This window comes from Erinaceus europaeus, chromosome 3, assembly GCF_950295315.1.
Source record: "Erinaceus europaeus chromosome 3, mEriEur2.1, whole genome shotgun sequence".
NCBI lineage: Eukaryota > Metazoa > Chordata > Mammalia > Eulipotyphla > Erinaceidae > Erinaceus > Erinaceus europaeus.
Genome location: NC_080164.1, coordinates 131565842 through 131592301, shown reverse-complemented (window position 1 = coordinate 131592301; position 26460 = coordinate 131565842). Strand labels below are relative to the sequence as shown.

At 38.1% G+C, this 26460-nt stretch overlaps 1 protein-coding gene across 7 annotated transcripts; it reads left to right on the top strand.

Moving 5' to 3' along the window:
* The first annotated feature begins 733 nt into the window (after positions 1–733).
* Positions 734–19913, top strand: HNRNPD (heterogeneous nuclear ribonucleoprotein D). 7 transcript variants are annotated; one of them, XR_009549010.1, is made up of 10 exons: positions 734–1231; positions 3117–3173; positions 13691–13859; positions 14621–14782; positions 16022–16153; positions 16862–16961; positions 17074–17220; positions 18320–18417; positions 18716–18822; positions 19584–19913. XR_009549010.1 is itself a non-coding variant. In XM_007518494.3 (9 exons), exons 1-8 carry the CDS (start codon positions 999–1001, stop codon positions 18385–18387), a joined length of 1068 nt encoding a protein of 355 aa, XP_007518556.1. In that variant the 5' UTR covers positions 735–998; the 3' UTR covers positions 18388–18417; positions 19584–19913. The 7 variants fall into 7 exon arrangements, 5 of the variants coding, with proteins under 5 accessions (XP_007518556.1, XP_007518557.1, XP_060043913.1 ...); XR_009549011.1 differs by lacking the exon at positions 17074–17220; XM_007518494.3 differs by lacking the exon at positions 18716–18822 and having other exon boundaries at positions 735–1231.
* Positions 19914–26460: the final 6547 nt, after the last annotated feature.

Here is a 26460-nt window from a genome sequence, read left to right as displayed (position 1 = left end):
TTCGATACAGCAAGGGCCGCAAAATCAAAAAAAAAAAAAAAAAAGGATTGCTGGTTTTTCAAAATATGCACATTACCTCTTGTGGAAGCACTGCCGGAGAAAAGGAGGTCAACAAACCTTACTAGGAAAAAAAGGGGGAACTGTACAAGAGGCCCCCCTCGCCGGGGAGTTCAATGTTATCAGGTCGCCGCCGCCGCCAAGGCGGGCGGAGGAGCTGCGGCAGCCGTGCATGCGCGTGGCGAGCCCCTCGGCCCCCGGCGGACAGAGCGCGAGCGCCGCCGACACTCAGCCGCGGTCCGCTTTTCCTTTCCCGGGCTCCGAACTTACAGGAAGGAGCCACAGGCGCCCGTCGCCTTCCGGGAGACGCTCCCCCCACAGCTGCAGGGATGCCGGGGTGGAACAGGTGCGGGAGCCGACGCCAGGAACCCTCGCGAAGGGCGGGGGCAGAGGAAGGGACCCCTCTAGCCGCGCCTTTGAACCAGCGTTCCTTGTTCTCGATGGTCCCCGCGCGGCCCTTTCGGCGAACGCCACTTCCGGCTCCCTTTAAAGGCCTCACGCTGTGAGGCGCGACGCGAGAGAGGAAGGTATGAAAGGGAGCGAGAGGGCGGGACCGAGGAGGAAGGGAAAAAAATCGAGCGGTCTGAGGGGCGGGGGAGGCGCAAAGGGCGCGCTCTCGCGTCACGTGACTGAGACGCACCGTTCTTCCGTCGGCCATTTTAGGTGGTCCGCGGCGGCGCCATTAAAGCGAGGAGGAGGCAATAGCGGCCGCCGCTGCTGCTTATTCTTTTTTAGTGCAGCGGGACAGAGCGGGAGGGCGCGCCGCGCGAGAGTGGGAGGCCGGGGGGCAGGCCAGGGAGAGGCGCAGGAGCCTTTGCAGCCGCGCGCGCCTTCTCGGTCCTGTTGTGTGCTTCGCGCGGCAGCGGCGGGATTACTTTGCTGTAGTTTCGGTTCGCGGCAGCGGCGGGTGTCGTCTCGGCGGCGGCGACGGTAGCAGCACTATGTCGGAGGAGCAGTTCGGCGGGGACGGGGCGGCGGCAGCTGCAACGGCGGCGGTAGGCGGCTCGGCGTGCGAGCAGGAGGGAGCCATGGTGGCGCCGGCGCAGGGGGCATCGGCAGCGGCGGGAAGCGGAGCCGGGACCGGGGGCGGAACCGCGGCCGGAGGCACCGAAGGGAGCAGCGCCGAGTCGGAGGGGGCGAAGATCGATGCCAGTAAGAACGAGGAGGATGAAGGGTGAGTAAGGGGCGGCCCGGGATAGTCAGGCCCAACTCCTCCCCCTCCCCGCCATTAGGCCTCGTTCCCGCTCTCCGCCCGCCTCCAGGCCCCCTTGCCGGCCGCTTGCACCGTGCTCCCGTTTTCTCCACCGGGCTCCCTGGGGGCTCCCGGTGCAGCTCCCCCTGCCCGCGGCGGCCCCCTCCCCCATCACACACGTTTCCACCTTTAGCCGTCACCATGCTGCTGCCCGGCCCGCCCTCTCCCCTCCCTCGCCGCGGGTCTCCTCCCACCGACTCCGCCGCCCGGATTCTTTTCCCGCCTCTCGACGGGCACCTTTTTTTTTTTTTTTTTCTTTTTCTTTTTCTTTGCCCACCGTTGTTCCTTTCTCTTTTTTTCCTAAAGTCGTGGGTATAAAAAGACACAAAAGCCTTTCTGCCTGGGTAACTGAGGTTAACTGGATGCTCCTCATCGCAGCCTTCCGAGTCGATGGCGATGATTTCTAAGCACATGCTGGGCGGGGGGGGGGGGGCGACGTGTGTGTGTCTCTGCTCCTCTCGCCTCGGCTTCAGGCCGAATTTTGATTTATTATTGTTTGAGTGTTTTGAGTAAGTTTCGCCTCGACCTCCTGGTCTCCACTATTCGTTGTCGCGGGGCTTGCTGCCATAGGCCCTTCCTCCCCAGCCAGTGGAAGGAAGGCATTGGGCCTTGCGAAGTCCTCGGAGTCGCCCGCTAGCGCCTGGGGTTTGCTCCCCGGCGGAGGTTCAGTTCCTGGTCGGCGGGGCCGCACGGGATCGACCCCCCGCGCTTGCTGGCCGCCTCCCACCTCGCCGAGGTCCGCTGGCCCGCGCTCCCTTTTCGCGCCCTCAGCTTTTGGGTTTCCCAAACCGTCCATAGGCAGCGTATTCGTTTGACCTTTTCCTGTGGTTTCCTTTTCTTCTTTTTTTTTTTCTTTTACAAAACGCCTTTTCCCTCCCACCTTCCCCCACCCCTCGGTGGCCAGGATCCTTTTATTTATGTGCTTTGGTCTCTCTTGAATTCTCCTTCCCGCTTTCTTGGCATTAGAGGCCCTCCGGCCTTGTTTCATAAAAAGACTAAATGCTGTATCGTGTTGTGGCCTAATTCTTTTTGCAGGTTTTAAAATACTAAATTGCTTCCTGCAATTGTAATGCGTTATTATTTATACCTGCATTTACTTACTGGAGTGCAGTATTTAGGAGCGGGAGGATAACACAGGAGATAACAGGAGGGACTAAATCGGGATTCTTGGTTGTGTTTTCTTACCGACTACTGATCTTGAGTTAACGCTTCCTTTCTTTTTTGTAATTGGGTGTGTGTGTGTGTGTGTTTAATTTTTTTACTTGAGAAGAAAAATGTTGGTAAAAGGTAAAAATAAGATGTCGCTTAAACTCGTTATTAGAAAGCAAGATCTACTTTATTGTGCAAGTTTGGAGGGGGGAGAGAGAAATACTTTTGAAATACATTATTTAACCTCAGCCCAGGCATACCCTTGTCAGGCTGTTTTGCTCGTAGTGCTGACTTTGGGGAAGAGGAGGTGGGATGGGAAACTAGCTTTTCTTAAGCAGAACTAACCTTGAATTATGTGTAGCTAATTTTAAGGAAAATGTTAGTGTTTGGAAGCCATTAACATTTTGGTTTTTGTTTTCTGAATTCTGTTCCTTGGACAGAGACAGTAAAATAATTAATTGTATAACTTCTGTTTGGGGCAGACTTATCTGTTATCTCTGATTTTTTTTTTTTTTAATGTCACAAAGCAGCTGTCTTTGTAGTTATCTACTGTTGAACTGAAGTGTAATGAATGAAAAAAAATTTTTTTAACCCTAACAATGTCAAAAGCTAAAACTAGAATTTTGATTGGTTGCTGTACCGGTTGTTAATTCCCTAGCCATTCAAACTCCTCCCCACGACACTCTGAAGCAGCGACGGCACAGCGGGAAGAATGGTAAAACTTTTAAATTTTATTTCTGTATTATAAAGGTTTCAGTAGTCGTAACATGCAGAGGCTGTGTATTGGTTAGTTGCCCATTGATACCCAGGAAATGAGTTGACTTTAGTACAGTAGGATTATCTTGTACCTGGGATAATAAAGCCTTTTTGGGCTTCGTGTGTGATCTTTGGGCAACATAGATGCCATTATGTGGTTTTTGGTCTGTGGTAATGCATGTAATTGTGGCTTGGCCAGTTAAAACTTAATGTGATTCCATTAAGACATTTTTATATTGGGGCAAAAATTACTGTAACTTAAAATTTGTCTGTTAGGACTAAAACTATGTTGTAATTCTAAACTTAGTGCTAAATGTGAAGATAATGTGGTAAATCTTGTGCTTAAAATGTCTTGCATGTTATAATGAAATCTGTAGATGTCAAAAGTAAACAATTTTTAAAGTAGTGTTATGTATTTATACAGAAATGTCGTATTACCAGCCGTAGTTTGTGAATGTAACTTCAATAAAGAATTGTATATATACTATTCAGCTGGGCTGATGTGGCCTTCCACTACAGCTCTTAACTCAGATTTTTATTTTCAGTGTGATTTGGCTGGGCTATTAGTTTTTGTTGGTTGGCTGACAGACATCCATTCACATGACTTCTTCAGAAAGCTGGTATATTGTGTTTTCATCCCCTTCCTTTCCCTAAACGTCAGTCTTCTGTTTTAAATTTTCTAGGAGTTTGTTTTCACTGCCATTAGCAGTCTTTAGAGGGCCACTAATTTGCAGATAGTTGACTTATTTCTGATCAGATTACATACTGTTTTCTACATTTTTTTTTTTTTTTTAAATATAGACAGATTGAGAGGATGACGCTTCAGCGCTGCTGCGCCATGCCTGAAGTTTCCTCTCCTGCAGATGGGGATGGAGGGGTTGAATCTGGGTCCTTGGGCTTGGCAACATGTAGGCTTTACTGGGTGTACCACTGCCCCGTCCCCATTTTCAACATTTTAAGAGTCCATCTGGGATTACACTTAAAATTTACACAAACTTTTATTATTGCCTGCTCATTCACTGAAAGCCTTCCAGTTCTATATTGCCCACAGTGCGGATTAGAAATAGTAGGAAAAAAGGAAAAGAAACTGAGGTCAGAGTTTTATGATACAGAATAAAATGATTTTGATGAAAATAAGTTGATTTTGCTTTTAGCTAACAGCAAACTAAAATTATATTTTTCTGTTACTATGCCAACTCCCAGATAGCTATGTAACTACTTTTCCACTTGAGTATTTCAAATCTTAGTACTCAGCTATTTCCAGTAAATTGCAAGAACCGTAAATTTGGACTATTTTCGTCCATTAAGAATTGTAGATCTAGCGGTAGCACAGCGAGTTAAGCACATGTGGTGCAAAGCGCAAGGACCGGTGTAAAGATCCTGGTTTGAGCCCCAATAACAACAATAAAAAACAAGGGCAACAAAAGGGAAAGTAAATTAGTTAATTAAAAAAAAGAATTGTAGATCTACCTTAATATGATAACCATGACTGCTTTTTAGTGACCTCTTAGGAAAAATAGACAACGAAATAGTTAATGAACATAACATCTTAGGTCTACAGGTGGCTCCCCTGCAGGAGCACACATTACCCTGTGCACTGACCTGAGTTTGGCCTGAGACCCTGGCCAAAAGATGGAAGCACCTGCAGGGAGAAAGCTTCAGAAACAGTGGAGGTGGTGCCTGGGGTGTGTCTTCTCTTTTACTTCTCTCTCCCTAAAAGGGGGAAAAACAATCTGCCAGGAGTAGTGTTAATGTAGGCATCAGGCTTCAGTGATAACCCTGGTGGCAAAAAAAGAAAAGAAAAATAGGCAAATTAGTAAACTGTAAAATTTTTTTAAATGGAGATATTTAAATTATGACTATAAGTCATCTGTTGAAAATGAGGCTATATACTGAGGTTCATTTTATGTAAAGCAAGTCTACATTCAACAAGTGTTTTCACTTTAAAGGCTAATGTTTTACTTTTAAAAATTACTACCCAGTTACTCAGCCTCACACTGTTACAGAAACTATTCTCTTTTTGAACAAAACAGTGATATGGTCTTTAAGCTTCTTGTTTGTGTCTGTACTTGCTACCATATTCCTTTTAATTTGAGAGGTAAAATGTAGCCATTTCATAATCACAATGATAAGACTGGTTAGAAAATAAAATCTTCAAAAATTAATTTAATAGACAGTTACTATAAGAATTTTTTAAGCCAACTGGAGAGTAAAATGATTCCAATTTATAAAGATTTTTTTTTAATTCCTTACAAAGGATTTTTAAATTTATATAAACAGCAGTTTTTAGGAGGGCATGTCTGTTAATACATTTAGATGTTTCTACAGTTACTGTGTACTTTTCACATGATTAAAGATTCATTTTCATAGTAACAGTGCCTTAAGTTTACCTCATTTTAATCTCCCTAGCTTCAGAAGTACCTAGTGTTTTATCTATAAACTACTGATGTTGGAATTTTCCTTCTTGGGTTGGACTATTTCTCTACAGTGCTGTAGTTGTTTTAGGGTACATACTTTAAAATGTTTTAGCCTCTGGCAAAATATAATACAAACCATGTAGCAAATTACCTAGAGGCAGAGTTATCAAGAATGGTGGGAAGCTTTTAATACAGTATTAGCTTTCAGATTTACAAGGTAGGCTCTTTGGCCTGCTTTGAATTGGGCAGGAAGTAAAATAGCCCCCCTCAGGTATCTACAAAGTTCACTAGTAACATGATCTAGCCCTGTAATCACATAAGCCTACAAATCCAAGTGTGATTCTCATTGTTTGGAACTTGTGAGTCCTTCTATAGGTTGTTGTCCAGTTTTTACGAAGTGTTCTTACACATGCTTTTGTTTTAAATAATTGAGATTGCAGTCTATACCCTAGTACTTCTGGAGGCATTCTGAACTTTGTTTGCTTTCTGAAAGCTACTTGCTTTTCAAGCATTCTCCCAACTTACTGGAAGAGTGAAGTTTGAATGAAGTCTGGCTTTGCTGTGCAGTTATTACCCAGAGTAGATAAGTCTAAATTTAATGCATCCACTGGAACCTTTTATAGAATTTCAGTATTAAAAATTGTTATTAAAAAAGATGTCACAACATTTTAAATAATGAAGGGAGATAAATAATAAATATTTTGACACTGAACTTGGGGTACTTCACTGAATTTTTTCCTTTTTGCTCCTCTTTTGATAAGCATATCTTACAACTGCTTTTTTTCACTCCTCAAGTCATGTGCTCCCCTTCTGTAAACTAAATGTATATTTGCTATGTATTTTTAATATTACTTGAGTATTTTGTCATCTGTAAGTCTACCTTAATATAAATTTGAATCTACTTGGGTGTATGATTTTATGATGAACATGGAAGATAACTAGTTTAGTCTCTTGATAAATGCTATGCTCGAAAGCATTTGAAAAGGAATAGAATATTTTTCCTATTCCATCTAAAGCTGTACACCTCACGTGTGTACAGATTGACAAATGGAGTGAAACTTACGTTAGTCCAAGTTTTATTTGACTTTAGTTCTGCTTCAACATTTTAGTAGATAGGGCACTGAACTGGATGCTGGAAGAGTGGGATCTGTTTCTGTTACTTCACTTTCAACTGTGGTCTCAGGTAATAAAATGAACATGTTTGTTGCTTGGTTTGCTGATCTATGTATTGGAAACAGTGCTCACCACAGGAAGATTGACTACATAGCCTGCTTTCATAGCTTGTGTGTTTTTACCCCGTGCCCTAATAGTTGATACTGCCAGTGATTTACTCCTGTGGAGTAAAGGTAAGCATGTTTTAGTTTCTGGAGTATTATATTGTACATTGGAGCTAGACATTTAAGACTGTTTGGGGGTGGGGTTGGGAGACTTGTAACTGGCAGTGGTTTGGCCAATAAAGTGATACTTTTAAGTATTGGATCATGTTTTGTAAACTTCCTGTCTGGACTGCAGACCACCAGAAAGTCCCTTTCCCCCTTTAGTTTGATGAGAAAGGAATAGAAAAAACTCAGAAAGCAACCAGTAATGTCATGGACTTAATCTTTATAATTTTTCTTTTATGCTGCTAAGTGATTACAAAGCATTGCAAAAATTCTAAAAATTTCTGAATTAACTCTTCATACCTAAATTGATTTCCAATAGAAAATTCACTGCAGACTTGTGAATATGTAGTAATCTCAGTTAACCAGAACTTTAGCCTCCAGGTTAAGGAAAGCCTCATTTCTTAACCTCCAGCTAGATGGGAGATGACCTTATAAAATGATTTGAGAGTTAATTTTAAAAGTGAAATTATAAGTTGTCGTTCTTTACCTGGAATGAAATGAACTAGGTGAGATTTTTTTGAGGTTAAACATTTAAAGTTTATTTAAAAAGTCTTAATTTAATTTATGCTTTCAATTTCAGTAAACTAGACTGAAAGAATTAATCTATTCTTGACTTGTTAAAAATGTCAAGCTATTTTCAAAAGTTCTTATATAAAGTGAGTGACGGGGGTAGGAGGGATGCAGTGGATGATAAAGTGCTTAATACTCAGACATGAAGTCCTGAGTTTTAATTCCTGACACTGTGCCAGAGCCATGCTCTGGTTCTTCTCCCCACCCCCATGTTTTTCAGCAATATAAAATTTTTTTTTTGTAAAATTAAAATCATTGCCGTATATTTAGTTGCAAAAGGTAAATATATTACCCATCTATTTTAACTAGTGATTTAAAAAAAAACTAAATTAAGATGTTAATGAGACCCTTTTTTGTCATCTTAGGATTTTAAGAAATATAAGTACGATTTTTAAATAAGAATTAATAAACTTAAGTAATACTACTCTCAAAGGTGACAGTGATTGGTCAGTCGTGTTATATATTGGAATATAAGTGATAAATCTGTTTTTTTTAAACTGTCAGAACTTGTTATAAAATCACATGAAAGTTCATTAGTTTAAGAGTTAAAAGTATTTCGATCCTTACAAAATTGAGATGAAGTATGATAGTGTTAACATTATACCTTGACTTGGTAAAGACTTGTTAGATGTGTACATGTTGTTAACTTGGGAGTAAATAAATTAATTGAATGAGGAAAGAGTACTGAAGCAAACTTTTGCCATCAATTTTGATTGCTCCATATACTCTTGTATTTGAGACTTGTTTATTACTAAAGCCATGGAAACTTTCTATAGACTACAGATAACTCAAGGCCGGGGACGTGACACATGGACAAAGCGTTGGACTCTCAAGCAAGAGGTCCTGAGTTTGATCTCCAGCAACACATGTACCAGAGCTGTACTCTGGTTCTCTCTGTCCTCTTAATAGATAAATAAGATTTTTAAAACATATATATATATATGAACACAGACAACTAATTAAATTACTTTTAGAAACTTGTTTTATGCTATTTTCAGTCTGTATTTTTTATAACCAAAATTAACGTATTTCCGTTATTTTAAGGGTATCATTGAAAGTAAGGATTTAAAAATTAAAAACTTGATATTTCCCCCTTGAGGTTGGATACTTAAAGCTCATGCAATTTAAAAAAAATGAAGGGCTGGCGAGATAGCTCAACCATGGGATAGAGTACCTTGCCATATCCAAGACCCTGGTTGGAACCATGGCACCATGTGAGAGGTGTTATGATGAAAGAAGTTTATCTGCTGTAGTGTCTCTCCACTATCTGAAAAGGGAACCCATGTATGCAGAACATTTGGGACTATGCCCTCCATAAAGTTAAGCCATGCAACAAAGTAGTTTTTATTTAGATTGTGCTTAACTTTTTCGATTTATTTTTATTGAGTATATACAAGGGGGGCCTCTAAGTGTATTTGCTTTGAGTTAAGCTGTTTTAACAGATGTGGAAACAAACAATTAAAAAATATTTATTTGTTGAATAGAGATAGGAATTGAGAGTAGAAGGGGAGGAGGGAGAGAGAAAAGCAACTGCAGCATTACTTCACAACTCTGTATGGTCCCCCTTGTAGAGGACCAGGGGCTTGAACCTGGGTCCTTACACATGGTAACATGTACACTCTACCAGATGCACCACTACCCAGCTCCCAATTTTTGTTGTTATGGTTAAATAGTTAAATGATGGAGGTAGGATTTAAAATTAGTTTGGCTTACTGCACCTAAATGCATTTTAAAATAGTGTCCCATAAAACAGCCTAAAATCCAAATGATTATGCATTTGAGTAGTCATATCAACTGTGTTTTATAACTGTGTATCCACCAGTTAACAATATGATGTAATAGAACAATGTCTAAAGTCAGGAGGTTTCAGTTGTTGAGTAGGTGTTTTTAATTGAATACTCTTGTTGCCTTCAGGGACTAAGTAATTTGTAGTTAAGATTTGAAAATATTGAAGATGAGAAGTCCCTTATTTGAGATTGTTAATTCACTTAAAACTAAAGGTCAGATTTTAAAGGCTTTATTTATAGCACGGGGCATCTATTTTTATTACTTGATCAAGTCTTGTGTAGTTTTAACTATACTGCTTAGGATTATTCTGAAGTTCTGTTTCTACTTCATTGTAAAGTGTTTGCACATCTCTGCAGGAGTGACAGCAACTTGAAAGTCATTCTTTGTATTCAAGGCAGCAGAGGTAATCTGGACGGACAATAGGTATTGTGCCTTAAGCAAGATACAGTATTATTAAAATATAGAAATAAAAATTGCAATCTTATACCATCTCATAAGTTGAGGAAAAGCATTATTAGTATGCTGGTTTTCATTTAGAGAGGCCAGAACAAATTTTCATTTAATCAGAATCAAGACGGTAGAACTTTTAATCTAGTTTGTTATATTGTGGTTTGCTTAGTAAATAAAAAATCAAATGGATTTAATATGTTCAATTTAGTGAAGACAGATGGAATGGATTTGGTTTGGTTGTGTTCGTTCATCATATGCCTTCACCCGTCTGGTATTGAACTATGTTGCGACCTTATCACACCCAGAAGAAAAAGAGCACTTGGGGACTGCCAAAGTATTCAAAGAGGCACTTGAGATCTGATCAGAGAATATTTATGTTACACAAAATTTGAAAAATTTGGGAAAATCTACTTAATAAAAAAATGGGTGGTGGTGGAGACAAAATCTTAAAAAGCTAAGGAATGAGATGCACTGTGTGATCAGAGACTATTAGTGTTGTGCAAAATTTTTTTAAAAGTTTGAGCCAAACCTACTTAGCACACAAAATGAAGAGGGAAAGGAATAAAAATGGGGGGGGGGGAGGAGGAACAAAAACCAAAAACTAAGGGGCTGGTTAGTGGTGCACATGGTTGAGTGCTAGGAAGTGCCTTAAACCCCTGATCCCTTCCTCCTGGGGGTAGCTTCATGAGCAGTGCTGCAGGAGTCTCTTTCTCTCTCCCCCTCTCAATTATATTTTCATTTAAGTCTTTTAATGAGAAAGAGGTATAGAGAAATACCAGAGCACTGCTCAGCTCAGGCTTACGATGATGCTGGGTATTGAACCTGGGATTTCAGAGCCTCAAGTATGAGAATCTTTTGCATAACCACTATGCTATTTCTCCAACCCAAGTCTCTATCTCCCTTCCCTCTAAAATTTATTTTTCTTAAAATTTATTTATTTATTGAATAGAGACAGAGAGGGGAGTGGGAGAGCCCCTTCAGCTGTGCTTCACCACTTGTGAAGCTTTCCCATTGAAGGTGGGAACCAGAGGTTTGAACCTGGGTTCTTGCACACTATAATGTGTGCACTTAACCAGGTGTGCTACTGCCTGCCCCCCCCCAGATATCTATCTCTATTAAACAAAAGTATTTTTTAAAAAGCTAAGGAATGAGAGGCACTCAGTGTATTAATAGTTAGCTTTCAGCAGCCTATTCTAGCACAACGGCTAGAACATTAAAATTAGCTCTCTAATTTTAAAAGACCCTATAGGCATGCTACAGCAGTATATTATATGAATTTTCACTGACTCATAAAGTATTAAAATGATTATTATATTTGATTAAGAAGGCAGAAGTTTGTAATGTAGAAAACAAACCAAATAACTCAAGGGTGAAAAACAACCTATATTGTAGGCTGGGGAGATAGTGGAATGGATCTGCAAAAAGACTTATGCCTGAGACTCGCAGGTTCAGTCCCCAGCAGCATTAAAAGCCAGAGTACAGTAGTGTTCTGATGAAAGATAAAATTATAAAGAGGTGAAATTTGACTCCTCATTCCATAGAGGTGATGGATAAGTGAAGGTTTACTAGTACACACTGCTTTAATCAATTGAAAAGTAGTAATTATTCTATGAGATGTGTAAATTCTAGTGACCCAACCCAGAGGCTACTCAGTATTCTGAATAGGATCTGATTGTCAGTTTATAAATCAGTGAACTCCCAGCTGTAACTGAAGCACTTGTAACAATTTTACTACAGACTACATACTACAAATCTATTTCTGAGAATGTCACAATAAAACCTTTTAGTTAGGTGTCTTAAAGGTGAAGTTTTGTTAGTACCTTATTGGGTCAGCTGGCTAATTAGTATTCTTAACTAATATTTAAGAAAACTGAATTTTGTGGTTGAAAAATACTGGGACTTATGAACAACAGAGCCTGCCTCACTTATGCTATTATTTGTAATTATTTTGAATTAAGGATTACAAGTCAGTATAAACACTGCTCTGTTAAATAAAAAGCAAAACCAGTTCTGTCTTAATATTGATGAGAACAGAACCAGATAGAATTTTCTTGCCTCTTGAACTTTAGCCTTCTAAGATAGGGTTTCTGTTATGTTCTCTTAAGGCTGAAATAATCTTAAATTTAAACATTTGATGGGAAATTTATGAATAATTACTGAAGTAGTAATTTGACAGTTAAGTTGTTTCTGTTCTAGAACTTGCTGTGGATATCTGAGCAAACGGTTAATACTTTATAGTCAGCTTTCATCCTCATTTTTAGAAAGATAGGATCCTTATTGTGAAAGAGTAAAGGTGGTAATGAATTTCGATTTATGAAGGAAGTGCTCTGAAAATCTGTAGGTTAAAAATAAGATGACTAAGGCAACTTAAGTCATCAGGATTTGATTGGCAAAATACTTAGTTTTTCCCCCCATGAAGTTGGTAGTAAATATTAAAAATACTCGATACACTGTAGATGTTTTTGTTTGGTTACAAAATACAAAGAGGGTTAATAAGATTACTCAAAGCATAGACATTTGATTTGAGGAAGTCCTGAGATTAAACATATAAATGGTTTAGATTAGTTCTAGATTAAATGGATAACAACAATGTGCTACTAGTTGAAAACCTAACTTGAGATTGGAAGCACTAAGTATATGTCTAAAACAACTTGTTTTGCATTAAGAATTAAAAGAAACGTGATGATAGTAAGATCAGTAACACCTCAGTTAATCTGGCATCTTTAGGGAGAAACAGAAGCAAGGCTTTACTCACAACATTATATTGTCCTTTTAAATTATAAGAATTGCCACAGTGAAAATAACTTGGAAACCCTTAAGATGGAGATATTTTCTGCTTTAATTTCTCTCCAGAGCTGAATGTTGGTACCACATCCCCATATTCACCCATGCCACACCACAGTTACACAGATGAGAAATTGTTGAAAAGCACGGCTTTGTTCCCATGGAGAAATGCTTAGCTCTCACATAACAAATTCTGACAGTTTACCCTTAAAATAAAAATCTCCAATCCTGTCTCTTCAAAAGATAGAAGGTATGGGGAGGGGGTTGACAAATGGGCAGATATTAAAAAAAAAAAAAAATCACAGATCTGAGCTTTGTGACCTTTAATAATGCTTCACTATAAATTTTATTTTGGAGTCTTTATCTTTGATCTTAAAGTATCTTGGTTGTTTCCACTTCCTGTCACTCCTAACATTTAAAGGTTTAAATATTTTATTGCTGGTTAACTGAGGTTCTACTGTAAATCATTTAGATTAATTAGTGAATTGTGCTTCAGTGGATTTTTTTGTTGTTGTTATTCAATAAGTTGTTTACATGATTACTTTTGTTTTAAGGACTCTTAGTACATTAAAAAGTTGGTTTACAACTTAATTGTGAAAGTTAGAAGTTTCCATCTATGTACTAAGAGTTTTGTTAATGAACTTCAACATAGACATGGGTTGCTCTGATCATTGGGACTGCGTAGTTTTTTTTTTTTTTTTAAGTTCAGTGAAAATTTGGAAGAGAAATTTAAAGATAAAATTTGTATCTTGCCATAACCAATATTTAACAGAATTTAAAGAGAGACTTATGTAGCATTTTTCATTTGTGGGGCACATTTACTTTGACAAATTAAAGGCTTAATTTGCTGATTGCTTGCTATTGTAATTATGCAGGCTCAGCGATAGTAAGCAAAACTTTGTAAACTCTGGTATAGAGTGTTCTTGAAATATGATTATCAAGGACTGACTGTCATTTTAATGAACTGCCCAGTAAACTGGTGCAGTTTGGGAAAGGTGCTTTTTTGATGTGGGTGGATACTAGGCAAAGTTTAATACTTGAAAAGTTATTTTTAGCATTTTAATAATTGCTTTTTGTCTTTACAGGAAAATGTTTATAGGAGGCCTTAGCTGGGACACTACAAAGAAAGATCTGAAGGACTACTTCTCCAAATTTGGTGAAGTTGTAGACTGCACTCTGAAGTTAGATCCTATCACAGGGCGATCAAGGGGTTTTGGCTTTGTGCTATTTAAAGAATCGGAGAGTGTAGATAAGGTAGTGTTATGTGTTTTGATCAGTTAATATAAATTGTGCATAGTTTGATACAATTTGCCTTTTTTCTTGTTGGAGTAATGTAAAGGAAAAGATACACTTGCCATGGCAGGATCAGGTCTAAGACTTTTTACTTAATACTTTCTGGTATGCCAGGCTCTGTCAAAATAAATTTAAAATAATTGAAACTTGAGGGCCAGGCGGTGGCACATCTAATTGAGTGCATGTTACCATGTGCAAGGACCTGGGTTAAAGTCCATGCGCCCCACCTGTAGGGAGAAAACTTCATAAGCTGTGAAGCATTTCTGTAAGGTGTCTCTCTCCTTCTCCCCTCTCAATTTCTCTGTCCTATCAAATAAGATTTTTTTAAAAAGTTGAAACTTTAAGACACCTAACTAAAAGGTTTTATTTATTATTACATTCTCAGAAATAAGTTTGAAATTTATTAGGAAAAAGCATATGATTGAATCATTTTTGCCTTGGGAAGTATAAGCCTATAACATTTATATTGTTGGCAGTTAAAGAGAAACTTTGCTTTTCTAGTAGTTGATTAAATGTGCCCCCTTGACTTTAGTGACTTGGATTTAAAAGCTAGCATCTTCAGTTGATGTCATATCTCCACAGTTTGACTGTTCAGTCATTAATTAATGTACCCATCCCACTGATGACATATTTAATGGTAATCATTTAAGTAAGTTAATGCTCTTTGAACTTTAGCTACAATATACATATATATTTAAAGTGAAATACTTCAATTTCTTTAGGTCATGGATCAGAAAGAACATAAATTGAATGGGAAAGTGATTGATCCTAAAAGGGCCAAAGCCATGAAAACAAAAGAACCTGTTAAAAAAATTTTTGTTGGTGGCCTTTCTCCAGATACACCTGAAGAGAAAATAAGGGAATACTTTGGTGGTTTTGGTGAGGTATGTGGTAATATTTTGACCCAGTTTTTGTTAGCTAGTGTGACTAATTCTAACTAAGGTTTTTTCAGTTATTTTAAAATTTGTATAGAGTCTGATTTATTTTGAAACAGTAATGTATTAGGTCTTTAAAGGATAGATAATTGCAGTTTTTCCATTATTGAGCAACTGCTATGTGATAACTTAGCTGGGCACAGGATAGGCACAGATGAGGTAGACCTTCTTGAGATACTCACTGGCTTAGATAAAAGGTTCAGAGAATTAGTGCCATCGCAAAACACATGTATAGTTGTGTGACTTTCATGAGTGTAACTTAATTTGATGGTAATGCCATTATCACAAGCATGTGTAATTTTTTCTTAATTGCTGTAGCCTAGCTTTTTCATTTTGAGATAAATACACAGCACCTGGTTTCCCCCAGTGCCACTAGCATTTCTAGTGCATGGCAAGGCAGGAGCCTTACCCTGTGAGTTATTTCTCCAGCCCTATGAGGATAATTTTAAATTTACTGTAACAGTGACACATGGAGTTTCTTTATATGAATTAACAATTTTAAACCAACATGAGAATTTTATGGACTTGGATCCCAGATCAGGCGCACAGGCTGTCTTTTGAGTCAGAATTCATAATGTTTGTTTCATTGTAGTACTTAGGGATCAAAATATTTCTCAAAATTTATATAGCTAGCTTTTCTTAGATATTTGCAAGGACATACATCATTACAACTATTTTATTGTCATTGGTAACAACTATCTAATGAGATTAATACCAGCTTCTACATTTGATTTTATCCAGTGTTCTCCAGTTTTCGTTGGTCTTTACCATTCCCTATTCTTTTTCCAAATCAGATACTTTGGCTTTCTTAAAGTTGACTATTAGAAAGTGACTTATTTATTAATAGAGGAAGAACCAGGGCAACACTCTGCAGATAACATATTCCTGGGGTTGAACTTGGACTTAATGCTTGGAATTCCAATGCTCTGTCCACTGTTCCATTTCTTTTTTTTTTTTTTTTTTTTTTTTTGGTTGAACAATTGATTTTGTGATCCTTGAACTAGGGGGTTTGCAAGTAAGTTTGAGACTGTAGGTGGAGTGGATATTTTTATTTGAAGAATTCTCTGAGATTAGGATAAATAGGGAAGAGCTTCAAGGTTGAATATTGACTTTTTCATTTTTTTTTTCTCTCTAGTGAACTTGCACCAAGTAAACCAAGGTACTAATACTTATTTTTTTCAATAACAGGTAGAATCCATAGAACTCCCCATGGACAACAAGACCAATAAGAGGCGTGGATTCTGCTTTATTACCTTTAAGGAAGAAGAACCAGTGAAAAAGATAATGGAAAAGAAATACCACAATGTTGGTCTTAGTAAAGTAAGTTAAACACCCATTTATTTGTGGGAATAACTGTTGTAAAAGGTTTATTCATCCAGCTTTAAAGACTTTTAAAGATGTTTTATTGCCTTATTGTTTATCAGTCATTGATAAACTTTTAGTTATGGGGGTTAGTAGATAACATAATAGTTATTCAAAGTCTCTCCTGTCCGAGGGTCAAGACTTCCAGGTTTAATCCCCTGCACCACTGTAGACCAGTGCTCTGGTGAAGGGAGGGGGTTATTGAGGAGCAGGAGGGAAATACTTAATTTTTTAATTTAATCTTTATTTATTTGATAGAGACAGCAGAAATTGAGAAGAAGGGGGAGACAGAGAGACACCTGCAGCACTGCTTCACCACTTGTGAAACTTTCCCCCCTGCAGGTGGGGACCAGGGGATTGAACCCAGGTCCTTGCGCACTGTAACATGTGCACTCAACCAGGTGCACCACCACCTGGCCCCGGAAATACTTAATTTTTATCTTGGCATTGAAAGATATTTTTTGAGGACCTGAAAAATAGGATATCTTAAACAGATACAATGTTCTGTATATCTGAAATATTTATCTTAATGCTAATAATAGATTTAATAAACTGATTTTTAGGAAGGCATCAATCAGCCATCTCTGTATTCTAGACAGTACTTATTACTTGATTATTATAAACTCTTAGTACTTTCCTGAGTCAGTAAATTGTTTTCTCTTTTAGTGTGAAATAAAAGTAGCCATGTCAAAGGAACAGTATCAGCAACAACAGCAGTGGGGATCTAGAGGAGGATTTGCAGGAAGAGCTCGTGGAAGAGGTGGTGGTAAGCTAGAGCCTAAGTTTACTACATCTTAAGCTTTTCTGCTTTTTAATTATCCTGAAGTAAAGATCTTTGCTGATCTTCTGACTTTAGTGAACCTATTAATGTGCTGCAGGCCCCAGTCAAAACTGGAACCAGGGATATAGTAACTATTGGAATCAAGGCTATGGCAACTATGGATATAACAGCCAAGGTTACGGTGGTTATGGAGGATATGACTACACTGGTTACAACAACTACTATGGATATGGTGATTATAGCAGTAAGTACTATACTATTTTTATATTAACTGCTATTTGACATTTATTTTGTACAAATTTGGATAGGTAGGAAAGTTAGTTTAGCTTTTTACCAAGTGCAAAACTTCAGGTTTCACATTCATGGAAACTTGAAACTGCAGCCATTTTATTGTTAGGTTCCTCCCAGCTTATACCACATACACATTTTAAGGGTAGGATGTATGTGTGCGTATGTATATGTACATATGCTGGGCTTTTGTTTTTTTGTGAATTTAAAATTTAAGATCAGGTTAGGTCTTACATAAATTTAAGGTATTCTAAATGTCAGATTGTAGACCAACCAATAATCTTGGCATGATGCATCATAATCCTATAAAATAAAATATCACATGTTGCCAGTTAAAATTAATTGTATCCTCACCTTAAGATTGTAAGCAAGAAATTCTTAAAATAGTTGTTAAACTTCATAGAGCAAAAATCCTGAAGTTTAGAGCCCTGACTTCATCGTGCAACTAGATAACGTTGCTTCTCTAATCTGCAGTTTTTTTCACTATTCCTGGAAAGAGCTCATCTAGAAGCAATCCTAAATTCTTTTAAAGGAGAAAAAAGTGTTTTCATTGGTTGCATTATTTTAAATGGTGATTCTTCTTCCTTGGTTAGTCCAGTTCTTGGAATTAATTCCTTCTCTTAGGTGACTAGGCCTGCTGCACAGTAATAGGCTAACTAAAGTCCAAGAAGGTCAACAAAGATGGATTGGGTGAGATTGGAGCCCTTTGCTTAGAAGGGCAGAGATAAACACTGGTTGTGGTTGACAAAAACCTAAATTTTAAGATTGTTTACCTTGTGGTTTTGAAAGGGTCAACTGCCTGCTTTGAAGGTTAAATTATTGGGTGGAGGGATTGCCTCTTTATAAGCTGTGAATTAATTAGCTTATCCTGAAGGTTTGCCATTATAAGCCTTCAGTACATAGCTCTTAAATGATTGGATGGGACTAGTTTTTCACAATGGGAAGTTAAATTTTGGGGGTGGTGTTATTAATGTAATGTTATCTTCAATTGGACATTTTTTGGTTATTAATGTGTAACCACCTAAAAATTGGTTCTAACTTTTTTTTAATTTTAGACCAGCAGAGTGGTTATGGGAAAGTATCCAGGCGAGGTGGTCATCAAAATAGCTACAAACCATACTAAATTATTCCATTTGCAACTTGTCCCCAACAGGTATGTTCTAAAAATAGTATCATTGCCATTTTAAGTAGTTTATATAATCTGTAGTGTACATAAAATGTTACAATTTTAAAATTTCACAGCACACAGAAGTGCTTTTTCATATTATAACATAGTGACTTTTCAAGATACGTAACACAGGTGCTTATAAGCTTTTTGCCTTTTTTGTCCTATTATTAACAAGTCAGTAAAGTTAACAGGTAAAGTACTGCTAATGGGTACAAATTAAGGAATTGCAGCAAAAAAGTATTGCCTACTAACTCTGACATTATACCTTGTTTGTACCCGCCAGCGGGAACTTCATTGCAGGCCCTGTGTCGCGCTGACTTCACGATTCTCACAGGCCCGCTCAATGCGGACAGGGTACGAGATGCTCTCGCTCTCGAATGCTGCCGTTTGGTATGGTCTCTTCCAACATCCTGTATCAGCATTATAAAATAAAATGGATACTTCAAGCTTTGCCTTCACTTATTTCTTTGCTTTAAAAAAAACTATTTATAATGTAATTTTAATGCATTTTTTACAGGCCCAGTAATGGTTAAATACGTCAGCTTACTGAATAATTTTAACTATTTATTCTTCTAAGGATACAGCTTGTCTCTGGACTTTCCAGTCTTAATTTTATATTTTATTAATCTATTTTAATGCTTGCTTTTCCCATTTATAGACGTTGTAGCAGTAATTGCAAGAAGTTCTTGAGCTGAATTCCTGTTGTGACTTCTTATATCTATATTATATCTATATATATGATAATGACTTTCTTTTAGTTGTATTTAACTTTTCTATAACTTGTGATGAACAAGATATGCTGATCCAATAAAATAAGTCTAAATCTTAACTGCTCTTGGGTCAAAATATCCTTTTTACCAAATTGACCTTTTAATGAATTCTGGGTGAAGAATTTTTTAAAGTTTTTAGTAATAATTTTAAAGAATTAACATGAAAGCATATCACATCTTAAACCAGTGGTGCACATGTGGATTTACAGCTCATGGACTCTACTGTTCAGCTTTAATTTATAAAACATACCACACACTTAATGTTATACAGTATTTACAAATAGTGGGCATAGGGGTATCTCAGTTTTATGTAAATGTTTGATTAGCGTTGTAGTCTATCTAGAGTGACTTCCTCTTTTTCTTTTTCTTCTTTGTCTCCAGGTGGTGAAGCAGTATTTTCCAATTTGAAGATTCATTTGATGGTGGCTCCTGCCACCTGCTAATAGCAGTTCAAACTAAATTTTTTGTATCAAGTCCCCGAATGGAAGTATGACGTTGGGTCCCTCTGAAGTTTAATTCTGAGTTTCATTAAAAGAAATTTGCTTTCATTGTTTTATTTCTTAATTGCTATGCTTCAGAATCAATTTGTGTTTTATGCCTCCCCCCCCCCCCAGTATTGTAGAACAAGTCTTGTGTTAAAAAGCCCAGTGTGACAGTGTCATGATGTAGTAGTGTCTTACTGGTTTTTTAATAAATCCTTTTGTATAAAAATGTATTGGCTCTTTTATCATCATAGGAAAATTTGATGAATATAAAAAAGTTGGCATGGATTCAAGTTAAGAGCGAAAAGTAGAAAATTTGAGGGCACGAGTAGGATTGCAATGAAATGTTTAAAGCAAGATTAATTTTTGCCACATTGTGACTTCCCTGTCCAAATTGGATATGACTTACTCTGGTCAGTTTGCTTATTGGATGTTTGAGTATTACTTATAAGGTAGTCATTAAATTAAGTGAGTACTTACATAAATAAATGCCCAGTTTTTGCCTGTGTATTATACTTTAAAATTAAAAAAAAATTGTATTGTGCTTTTTAGACCAAGTCTGGATAAAATTGTAAGGTACTTGGCACAGATGAGTTGTGTCTGAAATAATAATGTGTGCACTTACTTGGATAGATTTAATTCTATTTCTTTAACATATTCAAGACTTGGATTTGAAGATAAAATTTAATAGTTTTGGGACATTGTAAGAAACTAGCTGGGAGTTGAGTTGGTTTTTTTAGAGCCATATCTTTTGTAAAATTCAGAAGTTGATATACTTTTAGTTGTAAGACTTTTGCTACTGTATTTTCAGTAATTGAAAACCAGCAGTTTGGGAAGTGAGAAGTATTCTAAATTCTGTAGAAGAGTGAGTGACTTTTTTATGATTTGCTTTTTCTTTGTGGAGTTGGTTTATGTCTTCAAAGAATATGGTTTATCAGACAAGCTTTTAGTCAACAAAAAATGAGGTTAATAAAATTAGGTAAACCTAAGATAATATATCTAAATTATGGAACTTTAGCCTTATTTTGTAACGGGATTACTAGTTGATGCTTGTTGACATGTCGTGGCTTCTCTGCATTACAGCAGAACTGTAAAGCCTAATCTCTTAACTACAGAAAATAGACCCCACTCATATCATTGAAAATTATATTGGAATTAAACCACTGTGTACTTATTTTATATAAATGCTGTACATAGAGGAGGTTTTTTTTTTTTTTTTTGCCTTATTTTTCAAATGCTTGGTAGAACAGATTGAGAGTAAGGGGAAGATAGGAGACAGACACCTGCAGCACTGCTTCATTATAAAACTTAAACTGGAACAGGGAGTCAGGCGGTAGCCCAGCGGGTTAAAATGCAAGTGGTGCAAGCGCAAGGACTGACATAAGGATCCTGGCGCGGCTCCCCACCTCAAGGGAGTCGCTGCACAAGCAGTTGAGCAGGTGTCGTTCTCTCCCCCTCTGTCTTCCCCTCCTCTCTCCATTTCTCTGTCCTATCCAACAAGGGCAACAAAAGGGAATGAATAAATAAATATATATTAAAAAAAACCCTATACTGATGCAGGTGGAGGTCAAGGGCATGAACCTTCTTAAGTTTTCTGTGCCTGGCAATATGCACTCACCAAGTGTGCTATACTGCTAAACCCCATGGAGATTATTTAAAAGGGAAGTTGAAACTATTAAGTAGGTCTTAAAGTGAGGCATGTTTGTATTGGCTAAAGTAAAACCAGATTGGTTTTGTTTTGAATGTTTTTTAATTTAATCTTACTGGGAGAAATACCAGAGCACTGTTCATCTCTGGCATATGGTGGTACTGAGGATTGAACCTGGGAGCCTTACTTAGCCCCAGATTGATTTTTTTTTTTAATGATTTATTTATTACTGGATTGAGACAAATTGGGGGGGAAAGAGGAAATGGGAAAGGAGACAGACCTACAGCAATGCTTCAATCACTCACACATGGTCCCACCATGCAGGTTCGGGACGGGTACTTGAACCCAGGTCATTGCACATTGTAATGTGTACACTTAACTCATACCTGGCCACTCCAGGTTGATTTTTATTAACCCTGTGCTCCATGATTTGGTAGATTTAATTAGAATAGAAAGTAAAATGAAAACTATCCTGATTTGATTCATTTCTCTTGTTTTAGCTAATTCTTGTATGAGAGAAAATTCATGTCCACTTCTGATTTAATACAGATGTTCACATAGTTAAGGAAATCAGGTTTGATTTTACATCATCCTACACATTCTCTTAACAGTCACATTTTAAGTGTTAACTATCCTTAGACCCATTTCTATCATTTAGACCAACATTCTGCCAGGTACTAATTTCCAAGTTTCTATAGGTTTGGAAATTTTCTTTTATATGGTCTCATTTAATTATCAGCACCATAGTTTTCTTTGATCTATATTTTAATGTCCTTTTAAAATTTAGTTGTTTGTGCACCAGGCTTAACACATAATCCTGTGCAAGAACCAGGTCTGAGACTCCACTCCTGGTCTGCATAGGGGAGGAGGCTTTATCAGCAGTGGGTGTCCTTCCCTCTCCTTTCTCCCCTCTCAGTTTCTATCTTAAGAAATAGAAAAAATGAACAATGACCACCAGGAGCAGTGGATCTACTGTGTACTAAGTGAGTCCCAGTAGTAACCCTGGTGGCAATTTAAAAAAAAAGTGTTGCATCAGTTGCCATTCTGGGGGACTTCTTTTATGTCTTTTTAAAAAAATTTTATTGGTACATGTGCTTCCGGGGACTGAACTCAGGACCTCATGCTTGAGAGTCCAATGCCTTATCCACTGCACCACCTCCCAGACCACTATGTCTTATTTTAGACCGCCAAGTATACATATGCTCCTTCCCCCACTTCAGGACTAGTACAACCTGTCTTCCTCTAAAATGTAATTGGATTATTCTGTTGGGTTACTGGTTTGGCTAGAAATAAGTATTCTAGTTTTAAAATTATAAGTTATTTTGATTGTTGAGTATATGAGATCTTTTTACTTTTGAAATAACTTAGGTTTTTATTTCTCCCAGTGTTGTCAAGTTTCATGACTGGCTTGTCGTCTATTGTACTAGGCACTCAGGTGGATCCTGTCATAATGTGAACTTGCTCTTCAGTCCTGGGAAATGTTCTTGAATTGATTTTATTTTCCTCAAGCCTGGTTTCTCTGGAATTCTTGTCTGGATGTGACTTCTAAACATTTTCTACTGAAATATGTTGAACTGCCTAGGAAATTTTTACAACCTAATCTTCCAGTGTTACATGGCTTAAAATTTTATAACCATCTCTTAATTCCAAAGATATTACCCCCCCAATTGCTATAAGTAAGTCTGTTCTGTTCCTTATCCTTAAGATTTAATTATTAATAATTAGTAAAGTTTCTAGTTGTCTTTTTGCCATTTAACTTTAATATTAGATTTGCCTTCCATTATAAAGTCTTAAGTGATCTTTTAGCTCAATTAGGATTAAAACAAGTTTTTTTTTCCCCTGCTCATCACCAGGGCTTCACTCTGGGCCAACTTTTTTTCAGTTTGAAAGAGAGAGGGGAAAGACCACACACAGCACAGAAGTGTCTACCATTGTGGGTTTGGGCTGGACTTGAACCTGCCTGGCCTATACACATGGCGAAGCAGGGCCATTATTCAGGTGAGTTATTTTGCTGCTTCTAGGATTAGAACAATCTGAAATCAACTGCATGTAAATTTGCATGAGACGGGAGTTTGGGTTTGTCAGCTGTGGGGTTCATTATTAGATTATCTGTTTCATTTCATTGAGGTAAATCCCTTGACCTACATTTTCCTCTTCAAGCTGTTTGAATTCACCAGAGAAGCCTTTTTCTGTTCACAAAGAAAACTTGATGTCATTGTGTTCTGTGATCCCAAAGGGGGAAGATAGCTGAGCAACTTAAGTAAACTACTTCAGTCTTTCATTTTTATCACTATGCCTAATGAGGCCAAAGGCCACCTTCTTAACTTGCTTCAGATATTCTCTAGTTTTCTGCTCATGAAAAATTCATTTAGGTCTAGATTTGCGTCATTCGGTTGCCCAGCAATACAAAAAATCTCCAGTCTCTAGTTAAAACTTTTCCTTGCATCCAGTCTATTCTCCTTTAATCTTCTTACCCTTATTTATTATTTTTACTACAATATTACCTAGTTATGGCTTATAGTTGGTTCTGGGGGTTGAAACTTGTACCTTAGGCATGAGAGTCAAAGAATTACCATCTACCTGTGCGCTCACACACCAAAAAAAAAAAAAAAAAAAAATCACGGAAGAACCAGTGTCACTGCATATACCTGAGGTTTGAACTCATGCTTGATAATGTATGTGCTAAACCAGGTAAGCTACCACCTGGGCTGCTTGTTTTTATTTTGCTTTTAAAGAGGTATTTATTAATGAGAAAGAGCCAGAACATCACTGGCATATAGGACACTGAGGACTGAACCCAGCCTTGTGCTTGAGCCCAAGACTTTATCCACTTTACCACCTCCCAGGCTACCATTACCCTTTAGAGGTAACTACCAATTAGTTGTGGAGTTGAGGGGAATTCTACTGTATAATTACTAATATTGCTCTAGCTCTTCATTTTCACTTTTTTTTTCTTTTTACCAGAGCATTATTACTCAGCTCTGACTTGTGGTTGGGGGATTAAACTTGGGACCTTGGAACCACAGGCACAAGAGTTTGAACTATTATGCTGTCTCCCCCACTTTCTCATTTTTATTATTAGTTCATAGTCTCTGCCTTTAGAAATTAGGTTGCTGTTGTCTTCCATTCTCTTGTGCCATGCAACTCTACCCTTTAAGAAAAGTACTGGCTTCATAGATTTTTCAGAAGGAACTAGAAATGTTATGGCCTGTTTTTAGCACTCTTCTGTGTACATGTTTTTTTTTTTTTTTTTAATTTTTTAAATATATTTTATTTGATAGAACAGAAAAGTTGGAGGGGAGGGGAGATAAGGAAAGAAAGAGTTGCAACCCAGCTTCACTACTTGTGAAGCTTCCTATGTGTAGGTGAAGAGCAGGGATTTGAACCTGGGTCCTTGCACACAGTCACAGGTGTGCTTAACTGAGTGTGCCACTGCCCTGGCCCCTAGAAAAGTAAAGTTATTTTGTACTTCAGAATTACTCTTCTTTTTTTTTTTTTCACATTTTTTTTTTTATTAAAGAAAGGATTAATTAACAAAACCATAGGGTAGGAGGGGTACAACTCCACAGAATTCCCGCCACCCAATCTCCATAACCCACCCCCTCCCCTGATAGCTTTCCCATTCTCTATCTCTCTGGGAGCATGGACCCAGGGTCATTGAGGGTTGCAGAAGGTAGAAGGTCTGGCTTCTGTAATTGCTTCCTCGCTGAACATGGGCGTTGACTGGTCGGTCCATACTCCCAGTCTGCCTCTCTCTTTCCCTAGTAGGATGGGTCTCTGGGGAAGCTGAGCTCCAGGACACATTGGTGGTGTCTTCAATCCAGGGAAGTCTGGCCGGCATCCTGATGACACCTGGAACCTGGTGACTGAAAAGAGAGTTAACATAGAAAGCCAAACAAATTGTTGAGCAATCATGGACCCAAAGCTTGGAAAAGTGGAGAGGAAGTATTAGGGAGGTACTCACTGCAAACTCTAGTATACTTCTGCTTTCTTACTTTGGTGCCATACTCCAAACTCAGTCAATTTCTGCTTTGCGTTTCTACTTCTTTTTTTTTTTTTTTACATGCATAACATTCCCCAGATTCCCATTTAGCAATACAACCCCCACTATTTCATTCATCATTTTTCATGGACCTGTATTCTCCCCACCCACCCACCCCAGAGTCTTTTACTTTGGTGTAATACTCCAATTCCATTTCAGGTTCGACTTGTGTTTTCTTTTCTAATCTTGTTTTTCAACTTCGGCCTGAGAGTGAGATCATCCCATATTCATCCTTCTGTTTCTGACTTATTTCACTCAACATGATTTTTTCAAGGTCCATCCAAGATCGGCTGAAAACGGTGAAGTCACCATTTTTTACAGCTGAGTAGTATTCCATTGTGTATATATACCACAACTTGCTCAGCCACTCATCTGTTGTTGGACACCTGGGTTGCTTCCAGGTTTTGGCTATTACAAATTGTGCTGCCAAGAACATATGTGTACACAGATCTTTTTGGATGGATGTGTTGGGTTCCTTAGGATATATCCCCAGGAGGGGAATTGCAGGGTCATAGGGTAGGTCCATTTCTAGCCTTCAGAGAGTAATCCAGACTGTTCTCCACAGAGGTAGGACCAATTGACATTCCCACCAGCAGTGCAGGAGGGTTCCTTTGACCCCACACCCTCTCCAGCATTTGCTGCTGTTACCTTTTCTGATGTGTGACATTCTCACAGGAGTGAAGTGATATCTCATTGTTGTCTTGATTTGCATTTCTCTGACAATCAGAGACTTGGAGCATTTTTTTATGTGTTTCTCGGCCTTTTGGATCTCTTCTGTGGTGAATATTCTGTCCAATTCCTCCCCCCATTTTTGGATGGGGTTATTTGTTGTCTTGTTGTTGAGTCTGGTAAGCTCTTTATATATGTTGGTTATTAAACTCTTATCTGATGTATGGCATGTAAAGATCTTCTCCCATTCTGTGAGGGGTCTCTTGATTTGGGTAGTGGTTTCTTTTGCTGTGAAGAAGCTTTTTAATTTGATGTAGTCCCATAGGTTTATACTTGCCTTAGTCTTCCTTGTAATTGGATTCGTTTCATTGAAAATGTCTTTAAAATTTATGCGGAAAAAAGTTCTTCCAATATTTC

Coding starts and splice junctions, on each gene's coding strand:
- HNRNPD (XM_007518494.3), top strand. CDS start 999: ATGTCGGAGGAGCAGTTCGGCGGGGACGGGGCGGCGGCAGCTGCAACG. Junction 16,154..16,861: donor ACAATGTTGGTCTTAGTAAA/GTAAGTTAAACA, acceptor TTTCTCTTTTAG/TGTGAAATAAAAGTAGCCAT. Junction 17,221..18,319: donor TGGATATGGTGATTATAGCA/GTAAGTACTATA, acceptor TTTTAATTTTAG/ACCAGCAGAGTGGTTATGGG.